Genomic DNA, 12,349 nt, shown 5'->3' with positions numbered 1-12,349 from the left:
CCGGGCTAAGTGCCTGCCTCGATTGTGTGCCGGATGTACGTTTCGCGGAATGGGTGCAATTGTAATCAGGTCGCGGAGCTCGCGAGGAACCGGCGTAAACTCTGGTGGATCCTGGGTGGTCCTTGGTAAGTCGCCAAGCTCACGCAAGATCGTCTTGCTGGTCGTCAGTCCTATCACCCACGCTCTCTCCTGAGCCTCAGCAATCTCTTCGAGCGTGCACCCTGAGCTCGAGGAGTAGACGCGTCGGCGTGGTGATCGGGAGCCCGAGGGCCCGCTTGACTACCTTTCAGATGAGCGTATTGAGCTTATCCGATTGTTTCCACTCGTGAATTGCTGCGACGTAGGTAAAGTGACATAGGGCGAACGCGTGCACGAGACGCAGCAGATTTTCTTCTTTGAGGGCGCGGTGACCGTTGACCACTCTGCGAAGGAGTCGCGTTGTCATAGACGTCAGCTCGTGGAGCGTTAGAATGTTTGATCCGCCCTCCTCGATTATCATTTCCAAGACTCGTGTGGAGCCGACTCTGGGGATGGAGTGACTGTCTCTGGTGCGGATGGTGAGGTTGCGCTCGATCGGGGCTTTCCATCCCTTGGGTCTTTTGCCTTGTCGTTTTGGACAGCACAGGAGCAGCTCCGTTTTGGCGGAGGAGCACCTGAGTCCCGTGTTTTCGAGATGGGACTCGGCGGTTTCGACTGCCTCCTGCAGAGTGGAGTCGATAAAGCCGTCCGACCCCGCGGAGCACCAGATGGTGATGTCGTCCGCGTATACCGCATGGTTGAGGTCTTCTATCTTCGAGAGGCGTTCGGAATGACCGACCATCACCAGGTTGAACAGCGTGGGCGAGAGGACGGCGCCCTCGGGGGTTCCACACTGTGTGAGCTGAGTCACCACGGAATACGCACGAATCCCCTCCGTTTGCGCCGCTGCCGACCGCTAAACCTACATCCGAACTTTTTTGGACCGTATCGATGTCGGAAAGTCTGCTCCTGGCCAGCCGCCGCACTGGGTCTTGCCTCGCTAGAGGCTAGGCCAATCACTGGTAGCGCACCTACCCCCAACAGCCATGGAGGTGCAATCGCAGGGCGAAGACCTCGACCCGACAACGTTCAGACCCAGTGAGTGGACCACGATACTCCGCGCGTACAAGGGAGGCAAACCAAGCCCGGAAACGCTGGTTGTGCCTCCTCATGCAGCCCCTGTTCGAGATAAGCCTGCCGCGCCCGCCGTCGGTGCTCCGGCCGACTCTGCCCCTGCGACCTTCAAGCCGACATACCGTGCTCAACAACAACAGCTGCGCGTGACGCACGCAATCGCATTGCGAAGTAAGCAACTTGCTTCACTCCCTCCCGGCACTATAAGGGTAGTCTTCCGACCAAGAGGAGGCCTCGCTTTGAACGGAGCCATGGCGCAGCCACTCATGAAAGCTCTGCGAGTCACCGCCGCTGACCGGGACCTAGGAGAGTTTCACCTCCGGATTCACCGGACGAATAACACCTTCACGGTCACTACACCTCACGAGTCAACGGCCCTTCACCTCGTCCAAATCAAGGAAGTGATCCTTCAAGAAACCAGTTACCCCGTCGCCGCCTACATCGCACCGCCGCCCGCTGCTGCGCGCGGAGTCATGTCGCAAGCCTACTGGGCGGAAACACCGGAAGAGATGCTACAAGACCTCCAGACTCGCAACCCGGAAGCTGATATCATCGCAGCCCGCAGAATGGGTAGGACCCTTTCCATATTGATTACATTTGCGCATGGCCCAGTCCCTCACACCATACGCTACATGAGTGTAGTGCATAGATGCACGGCGTACAAGGGAAGTCCAGACGCGTGCACAAACTGTCGTCGACCGGGCCACAGACACGACGTGTGCCCCCACCCCAAGAGTGGTTTCTGCCCGCGGTGCGGGGAGAAACATGAGCCGCAAGATGTTCCCTCCGGCATCCCCGTCTGCATTCTCTGTGGGGGGCAGCAATCACGGGCACCGGCTCGTGCAAGGCAAGAAATACCGCCACCAAACGACTTAGCCCACCGCCCCAGAAGTCAAAGTTCCCTACCAAGAAGGACTTTCCCCCGCTTAGCGCGACCCTCCCGTCTACCTCTACATGGGCTTCCAAGGTTGCCAAGACGAACATCATGACTTCCCAGGACTCGGACGTGAAGGCTCTGCGGGATGAGGTAAGGCAGCTCAAGGCAGCCCTCTCTACCTCCACCCCTGCTCTACCCCCCCCCTCCACCATCCCCATCTTCCTCATCCAACCCGTCCGACCAACCTCCTCAGAAAAAGAGCAGGCCTGATGAGAGCCCAGTCCAACCTATAGACCTGGAAGCCAAATTTCAGGACCTCGCCCAAAATCTAGAATCCAAGTTCACAGAGCGCATTACTGCGCAGGTCACTGCACAGTGCCAGACTATGATTGAAGCTACCATTACCGGTATAATAGATAGGGTCATATCTAGCATCATGGCCAAGGTTGAGGAGCGTTTAGCTAACCTTATATCTGGACTCTCAGCGGCCTCTCCTCCCGCAGTCCCGCCTTCTGCACTCCTCCTTCGCCCCGCCACCCTTCAACATGGCTCCTCCGAGGCACCATAATTCCTTACAAATTATTCAATGGAATTGCAGGGGCTTTCGGCGAAAGCGCGACCCTCTGCAGCAGATTATCGCCAATTCTTTGTCCCCACCAGACATTATCGCTATCCAGGATGCCAATGTTTGCAGGCAACTGCCAGGATACGCTGTTATCCCCTCTGACTCCACTGATCTTCCTCGGGTGGTTACATACGTCTGTAACACCTTGCATTACGCGGAGCACGACGTTACCTCCCCTATTGCTCACACCTTCATCGAAATTTTACCCCACACCCCTGCACGACCTCCCCTGTTCATGCTTAACTGCTATCTTCTCCCACGACAGCCGATTCACCTACTTGCTCCACTCCTCAAATTCGTAACCCAAATGGCCGGATCAAACCCCCTACTGGTTGCCGGTGACTTTAACTGCGCTCACGTGGACTGGGGCTATCGACGCACCATCCACAGAGGCACAGTTTTATACAATAATGCGCTATTACTTCACCTGACCATCTTTAATGATTTTAGCCTACCTACGAGGGTTAGTAACAGTGTTACTGCCGATACTAGCCCAGACCTCACGCTTGGTAGAAACTTGGCTCACCTACAGTGGGAAAGAACGCAAGCCACACTAGGCAGCGACCACCTTCTGATTCGCATAGCGGTGAACTATCGCCGACCTCAGCGCAAATTTACCGCTAGGCACACTAATTGGGATCAGCTCCGTAAACTTAGGCAAGCGCAGCCAGCACAGGGCCCCTTCGACCTAGACACCTGGACTACTCAGTTACAGAAAGACATTCGCCAACATACTCAAACGCTCGATACTACCCCAGACACCCCCGTTATCGACAGTAAGCTCGCCCACCTTCTTGAAGCTCAAGAGAACATAACGCGAAGGTGGAGAACTCAAAAGCACAACAGGAATCTAAAACTCAAACTCACCCAGCTTCAATCCCAAATAGAACAACATAGTGCCACTCTTTGCAAAGCTAACTGGGCTCAGGTTTGTGACGGCCTCCGAGGCAATCTCTCCACAACCCGCGCTTGGCACCTGTTACGCCATATGCTCGATCCCACGCAATCTAAAACTCAGACGCGTCTTAGCATTCGCCGCCTCACTCATAATCATCGGCAGGACACCGACGCCTTCCTCACGCAGGTGAAATGCACCTATACCACCCCAGGTCCTCCTTGCAAACATCCCGAGTACAGGGGCTCACCCCAACCACAGCTTGACGCTCCTATTACAGAATCTGAATTTCGCGCAGCCCTATTGAAATTGCGCAATACTACACCCGGGGAAGATCAAATTACGAATGCTGCCATCCCAAATCTTGATGATGTCTCCATATCTCACCTCGTTACCTACTTTAACGAGTGCTGGGAGGCAGGTACCCTCCCTGCCTCCTGGAAGCATGGAAAAATTATATTTATCCCAAAACCTCACAAGCCCGTCACCCTCGAGAACATCCGCCCCATTTCTCTTACATCTTGCCTCGGCAAGACCTTTGAGCACATAATCCTTGCCCGACTGACAACGTACATGGAAGAAAATCACCTTTTCACCCACAGTATGGTCGGCTTTCGTGCGCATCTATCTGCGCAGGATGCCCTACTTCAAATTACGCACGATGTGCTTGATGATACCATCCCCCATCTTACTAAAGCCATGCTGGCGGTTGACCTCATTAAGGCATTTGACAGAATTCGACACGCTGCCATCTTACGGGAACTGCAGGAACTACAGGTAGGCCCTAAGACCTACAACTACGTTCGCGCCTTCCTCTCTGGCCGCACTGCCTCCTTGCACATTGATCAGCTCAGCACACCCTCTTATACACTCGGTGAATTTGGAACCCCGCAAGGCGCGGTCCTCTCCCCCCTTTTATTTAACATTGCTCTCATCCCCTTAGCCCAGAAGCTCAATCTCATACCACACCTGAAACATACTCTGTACGCTGATGATATTACCGCATGGACCACTCATGGCTCAGACGGGGAAATTGAGGAAACTCTACAATTAGCAGTCGACACGATCTCCGCTCACGTATCATCTATCGAACTCGAATGTTCCCCCTTTAAGTCCGCGCTCCTCCTAATTAGACCAAAATCTGCCGCTAACTCACCCATCCAAATCACTTTAGAAGGATCCCCTATCCCCATCACTCCCACCCTGCGCATCCTTGGCCTCTACCTGCAGGATTCCGGACGCAATGACCATACCCTTAAAACACTCAAGGCCTCCACGCAATCAGTGTTGCAGCTTCTACGCCGCGTATCTTCCATGCACAAGGGTTTAGACGAAGCAGACAACATGAAAGTTGTACATGCTTTTACGCTTAGCCGCATTCTGTACGCCACTCCATATCTCAAGCTGAACTGCACGGAAACCGAGCGCGTGAACGCCATGATCCGCCTTGCAACTAAGGCAGCCCTCAACCTGCCTCGCAGCACTAGCACAGCGAAACTCCTTGCACCAGGCATGCATAACACGCTTCCTGAACTAGTTGAGGCGCACCTTCAGACGCAGTATTTAAGACTTGCCGCGAGCGCCACTGGCCGCCATATCCTCGCCTCCCTTCGCATCAACATACCCGCTAATCAGTCAACCCTTATAGCCATTCCTCGACACATTCATACACCCCTTGTAGTGAAACCCCTTCCTCGAAACGTCCATCCCCAATATCACATCTCTCGCCGCGTAGCTCGCGCAAATGCCCTCCACAAGTATTACGGACAAGTCGAGAAAGCCATCTGGGTGGACGCCGCATGTACAACGCATGAAGCTGTAGCAGTTGGTTACAACCCAACCTTACCCCGACCCCTAACTCACCATCTTCCCTCGGGCTCTACACCTGAGGAAGCAGAGGAGACCGCCATCGCCTTAGCCCTTGCCCTTTCGGATGCTGAATACATCTTTAGCGATTCAAAGACTGCTTTGTCCAACTTTGCCATAGGCAGAATTCACAACCCTGCCTGGAACTTGTTGAACATACCCACCCAGAATTTACCACGCAGGGTTGAGCTCCGGTGGGTGCCGGCTCACTCTGGGAAACCCGGAAACGAGGCTGCCGATAAATTGGCCCGAGGTTTAATTTGCCGGGCTCAGGACAGCCTCGATCCGGGTTTCTCGAGGGAGCGGGTACACAGCTTTGCGGAGCTCACGCAAATACCCCGTTTGGACCGCCGGACTTACCCTCCTCCCCACACCTCCCTGACGCACTCCCAACAGATCCTCTGGAGACGCCTCCAGACCCGCTCTCTCCCATCCCCTCAGCTGCTATCCCACTACTGTGGCATCTCCCCTAAATGCTCCCTATGCGGAGACCCTCACGCCACACTCTCCCACATCCTTTTTGGCTGCCCTGCCGATCCTCCCCCGCAGGGACAGCCCGCCCTCTCAAGCTGGGAGGACTGGGAGGTCCTGCTCTCGTCTACGGACCCGACATCGCAGGTTACTGCGGTGGCTCGGGCTGCCGACGTCATGAACAAAAGGAGCATGAACATTTCGACGTAGTGCGGGACCGTGCGGTGGTCCAGGGACCCAGAGGAGTCCAAACTCACTTGCTATGAATAAAGTTTTTCTGTCTGTCTGTCTGTCTGTCTGTCTGTCTGTCTGTCTGTCTGTCTGTCTGTCTGTCTGTCTGTCTGTCTGTCTGTCTGTCTGTCTGTCTGTCTGTCTGTCTGTCTGTCTGTCTGTCTGTCTGTGTGAGCTCGATTTCTTCCGACTTGAGGTCTCCGGCTGGGAGCACGGCCTTGCGACGGGTTAGGAAGGAGCGGACGAACTCGTAGGGCCATAGAACGAAGCCGTTGTGCACATAAATTCTCGTGAAAAATCACCACGATAACATCGGTAGAAACAAAAGCCGAAGTAAATGCGTCCGCACACTCCGGCTTCTTCCATCGCGCTAGGAGTATGACTCACTTTCGGTGCGCAAGGGATGGCAGTGAGCTTCTTTAGTTCTGGGCACAATATCTTCCCTCAATAAATAGTATATTTTTTAAAGCGAATATTTATTGGCCTCTTCTCCCGACTTTCCGGGCGCTGCTGCTGCGGAAGTCGCGTGCTGGGCTGTGATAGTGTAAATATTACTAGGGGGGGCGCGAGATGCGTCCGTTATAGACCGACGCGCGCAGAGAGAAGAGAACGAACTTTGAGAGCAACCGGCGAGCAGCCGAGCGGCGGTGAAACTGAGCCTTTATTGTACGGGCCTTCCAAGCCGAGGAGGCCGGCGCCGCAGACACCCGCTCGCTGTGCAGACGTTCACGGCGGCGGCGCCGGAATCGGATCCTCTACAACTGCAATCGTCCATAGCCTAAGAGAGCGCTTGGAACTGGCGTCTCAACAGAGTGCTCGGCACGTATGCAGAAGGAGCAAGTTAGCACGCACCAGTAAAATGGTTCCAAAGCGTGAACTCAGCGTCGTTTACATCCAGGCTCGAATAAGTGTCGCGCGGAACAAGAGCATCTTCACTACGAAGCAAGACGTGGCCGCTGGCACGATACGATGTGCCATGTGAGGCAATGCTAATACTTAAGCGTTTCAGAGATTAGCAACAACGACGCCTCAAGCAGGCATATCTCCCTGTGTATTCTGTGGACTACGCAGACAAACAACAGTGGGGCATGCAAGGTAACTCAACACTCTCGTATTGGACTGAACACTGAAGAAAGTGCATTTGCCGCCAGCATCACCGCTAATTATTGTCAGTCAAAGCAAACAACATACAATGCTTCGCTTACGTTGATTCCCACAGTGCATGAGATTCGCATATTTTTTTTATTCATGTTTGTCAAGGTGGACACTATATTAAAATTTAAAATATGGTGTTTTACGTGCCAAAATTATTATCTAACTATGAGGCATGCCTAGTGGGTGACTCCGGAAGTTTGGGCCACTTGGGGTTCTATAACGTGCATCAAAATCAGAATACACGAGTGTTTTCGCCCCCATCGAAACGCGGCCACCGTGACCGGGATTCAATCCCGCGACCTCGTGCTTATCAGCCCAACAGCATAGCCACTAAGCAACCACAACGGGTGTCCTTACGATATTAATTCCTCACTGGTCCCTCAACATCAAGGAGCAAGGCGCACTTAGGTGCAAGGCAGCTTACAAGCGCAAATAAACAGCGCGAATTGGGCGCTGTCTCCTTTGAATACTAATCACAATATCCTTGCGTGCCGGCGGTCACAGTGCATTCCACTTAACACGTAATATTAAAGCGCCAGAGACACACTGGTTGACGTCATATGTAAAGGTATCAAGCTCTTTTCCTCAATAAATTCCCGGGCGATGCTGAAAATTTTTATTTTCCAGAAAGAATAGATTCACTTGGAGGTTGTAGGGGTGGCGAGGACTGTCAAGCGGTCCTAAAGACTACTTTTTTTCTTGCCGCTCTCAGTTTTTGTAAGAAAACTGGAATAAACTGAATTGGATTTTACTCTGAACTATTATGAACCCGTGTGAACCAGTTGGAACCGTTTGGAAATATTATAATTTTGCTCCGAAGCTGAACCTGAACCGAACCAGAAGATGTGCAGAATCGTGTAGCCGAATCAAACTCGTAAACTCTCGGTTCGAAACCACTTCTTTATGTCCACTGCAGCGCGAAGGCCTCTCTCTACGGTCTCCGATTACCCCTGTCTAGTGCTAGCTGATTCCAGGTTGCGCCTGAAAACTTTCGAATTTCGTCACCTCACCTAATTTTCTGTCGTTCTCAACTGCGTTTCCCTTTCCTTGGACCCATTCTATAGAGCTAATGGTCCAGTGGTTATGTGCCCTAAGCCTTAAACGGCCTGCGCAGCCAAAAAAAACAAAAGAACAAAGCGTGTACCCCTTTTATTAACCGATAGTGTAGTAAATCTTTTATTGGAAGCAGCTTATCCCCCCTTCTATAGAGCTAATGGTTCAGTGGTTATGTGCCGTAAGCCTTAAACGGCCTGCGCAGCCAAAAAAAAAAAAGAACAAAGCGTGTACCCCTTTTATTAACCGATAGTGTAGTAAATCTTTTATTGGAAGCAGCTTATCCCCCATTCTATAGAGCTAATGATCCAGTGGTTATGTGCCCTAAGCCTTAAACGGCCTGCGTAGCCAAAAAAAGAAAAGCGTGTACCCCTTTTATTAACCGATAGTGTAGTAAATTGTTTATTGGAAGCAGCTTATCCCACATTCTATAGAGCTAATGGTCCAGTGGTTATGTGCCCTAAGCCTTAAACGGCCTGCGCAGCCAAAAAAAAAGCTTGTACCCCTTTTATTAACCGATAGTGTAGTAAATCTTTTATTGGAAGCAGCTTGTTCCACAATGCGAAGTGGCAGAGGAGATGACCAATCTTTCGCCCTCAAACACTTATCCTCCACATTGTTTGCATAAATCTTTCACTGCGCGATTTCCAGAGCACTACACGCAAGGCGTTCGACACGCAAGACCTGCTTAGCATTACAAAACCCGCATCTTTCGTTGTGCTGGGCGTGAAATTGCCGAGAGGGAGATCACACTGCGCCTTACTAGCTCCCTGCAGTGCAGCGAAAGCTACAGCTCCCGTCCGGCAGCGAGGAACGACAACCGGCTGCGTGTTTCGATAAATAAAGAAACATCACCCATTGTGGGCCGCCGTTTTGTCGAGGAAAGATTATTGTCCTCAACGCACTATATCGGGGAGCAATGTGGGAGCCGCCTTATATAACAGCCGCAGCACGCATATCTCACCGCACCAGTCAACCACATCATCGCGAACTACTACTTTTACTGCCTCATTCTTTTTTCGAGCAGCTACAGACTGAAACGGCCTGCCCCGGAACATCGCCACTATCGCTTCATCACCTGCTTTTCAAGACCGTATTAGTGATAACCTTCAATACTAAAACAATTTTTACTGCTTGTTGTTAATCTAAATGAAATCACACCCCTTATGTCCTCCCCCCCCCTACCCCCTACCCCCCAAAAAATAAAGGGAGGGCGGCTTTAGGAATAAAACTGAACTGAACTGAACTGTATTTTTGGTTTACGTTCGTGCTTGGCTGAGCGGGCCTGTTCTTCCGTGCTGTACATGTAGTCGGTTGACCTGGATTTATAGCTGCCGGATTTTCGAGTTTCGGTGTACGTTTCGGTGTATTGAGGGAAGGTGATTCTCCTGGTTATTCTGCGCTGCAGGTTGAGAAGCCACCATCCCCGAAATCCATAGGACAGTTAGTGCGCCGCTGGAAGTGCCCAGGCCAACTTCCCCGGCATGGCCCTGACAGCGTCCACAGCTGGACCGTGGCAGGTAAGAGGGCGAGCTTGGCACAACGCGAGCCGCGCCTTCGCCTCTGCTGTGTTTCTTTTAATCATAATTGTAAGAGTGCCAGCGGTGACTATGAATAACTTAAAACCATTAACTTTTGTGTGTCCGCTGGAGTAGACCGTGTAGCTGTTTGGTGCATGGTGGGCAACTTGCGGTGTACGAACGGAAGGGAGGATAGTGCTGCATGTACGGTGTGTGTCTCTTTTTCCCGTTGTCATGCACTGCAAGCTGCAGGGTCCATGTGTATGTGTCACCTATATGCACTGCAAAACATGGTCTGCCTAGTTGGTTGATTTGCATCTTGAAGAAAAGTTTTTAAGCGCCAGGATATACAGTACACGACAGAAATAACAGTCCTGCCATTGCTATCGTTGAGCTTAAGAAGTTTTTAAGAAGCATATACAAACTTCCACCAAGCAGATTGATAAACTTGATGAACAAACTGAAAAAGCAATAATTGTACTGTGGTTCTTATAATGCTGAAAAGCCTAACTTGCGGCAGGCGCAGCTGCAGGAACTGAGATAACGTGGTAGAAACTAATCTTAAAAGCAAGACAGAGCACACTAGAATGCCCCCAAGAACATAACGGCAACAAAGACCCAAATAATTTAAGCAACACATGATGTCATTTGGTAAGCATACAAAAACGGGGATAATTACAACTGTTCGCTTTCGAAAGCGAACGAGGAGTAATGGTGATGGCGAGCAGCATCCCGCGTTCCTCTGGTGGTACATGCAATGGGCGACCTGTAGGATTTTATTATTCACAGGCTTTTGTTTTCTCACAAGCGTTTGAGGTGTATTATCCATCACGCTGGGCTCTTGGTTGCGCACCAAACAAATCTTTATTTTTAACTAGGGATTACAGGACGCAATTGGCATACGTGCGCGAGAACCCGAACGATACTGAGACGCAAGCGCCTCCCGGGCTGAACGCAAGTCATTCGTGTCCGCATGCCGATAGGTGTTGTCGGACAAATCATTGCAACTTGTGCAACACGCCACAGCTGTCCTCGCGTTGTGCTTCGGCGGTGGAGCTGTGTGGCGACGCCTCCTGTCCATTGCTGCCGCTCCAATCCAAACATGCTTGCTGGGACACGGCAGCGCCGACGCAGGGCGGAGCACACCTGCGGCTCCTTCTGCGGACTTCTCGCCCGGTTAATCTGTCCAGTCGCCTATCCTTCAACTGCTTTCTTCATTTAGAGCTATACGATAGCTATCACCACAAGGTGAATTAGCATGATGCATGACCTATATTTTTGTCTCACAATAGTTATAATAATGAACCCTGAAGTAGGGCCATGCGCACCCGCGTGTCAAGATACCTAAAACTTGAAGTATTCCGCGGCTTGGTGCTAGTTGTATTTTGGTGTTTCAATATGTAGCTAAAATAACAGCATTTTGTGGCAAAATCAGTGCAGTTTGCTCAACATGCTCAACCTTAACGCAGGTTGCTGTGCCATGGCATGTTTCTGCTCTATGGCTGGGAGGCGTTCGTCTGGATTTCTGCTTGTGGCCTTCCTGGACACCTTCCAAGTGAACAGGAGTGAGGCATCGTGGCCAGTCATGCTTCTCAGCGCCCTCCTCTGTCTGTCGGGTAAACATAGAAATTACTCAAGTACCGCATCGAGGGGCTCTTTAAATCACACTCGAATGGAGCGTATTGGCACCAGCGAAATAAAACTTAAACCTTTGCCCGTAGAACCCCGAGACTGAGTCCATTAAAAAATGCGTTTAACATTGAAATTATTTGTGCAGCACCTCTTCGAAATAGTCTCCCTTGTAGTCTATACACAGCTTCCAACGCTTCTTGAGGCCTTGGAAACAGTTGGAAAACGCTTCTTTTGGCAGGGCTGTCAGCTTCTTTGTCGTGGCGTCGTGAATGGCCTCCACGCTCCCCATCCAGGGACCTTTTATGGCTCTCGATCCTTCACACGAGAGGAAAAAATCGCATGGGAAGAGGTGAGGTGAGTATGACGGAAGTACAGTAATGCTGTGTTTGGCGAGAAAGTTTGTCACGCTGAGAGCAGCGCGCGGGTTTGCGTTATCGTGAAGGCTCCATTGTCCAGATTCCCATAAGTCAGGGCACCGGCGTCGCAGTGCATCACGCACGTGTTGGAGCACGCGGATGTAAAACTCCTGATTCACCGTCTGCTTGTGGGACGAACTCGTGGTGTATGACACCACTGGCATCGAAAAAAACTATCAGCATCGTCTTTGTTTTGCTGTTCTCTCGCCGCACCTTTCTCGACGCCGGAGAGCTTGTGGACCACCATTCGTCGCTCTGCCTCTTTGTTTGAGGATCGTATTGAAAGCACCAGGTCTCGTCTTCAGCAATGATGCTGTCGACGAATGCAGCATCCTCCTCTGCCTCGGAGAGCAAATCAGCGCTCACTGATGCCCGCGTGTCCTTCTGGTCCTGTGTGAGGGAGTGCGCAACAAGTCTGGCATTCAGCTTTCGTTTCCCCAAGATCTCAAGCAAAAT

At 51.6% G+C, this 12,349-nt stretch overlaps 1 protein-coding gene across 2 annotated transcripts in view; it reads left to right on the top strand.

Annotated features, from left to right (window-relative positions):
• The window catches only part of LOC126536072 (monocarboxylate transporter 12-like), a 225,900-nt gene that overhangs the window by 61,378 nt on the left and 152,173 nt on the right, over window positions 1–12,349 (top strand). For both annotated transcript variants that reach the window (XM_050182963.3, XM_055072667.2), the window contains exons 2-3: window positions 9,734–9,845; window positions 11,315–11,461. In XM_050182963.3, the coding sequence (XP_050038920.1) occupies window positions 9,734–9,845; window positions 11,315–11,461 (259 nt within the window). The remainder of the gene's footprint in view (window positions 1–9,733; window positions 9,846–11,314; window positions 11,462–12,349) is intronic.

The sequence above is a fragment of the Dermacentor andersoni genome, chromosome 3, assembly GCF_023375885.2.
Source record: "Dermacentor andersoni chromosome 3, qqDerAnde1_hic_scaffold, whole genome shotgun sequence".
NCBI classification, from domain to species: domain Eukaryota; kingdom Metazoa; phylum Arthropoda; class Arachnida; order Ixodida; family Ixodidae; genus Dermacentor; species Dermacentor andersoni.
This window is presented reverse-complemented; position numbering and strand designations above follow the sequence as displayed.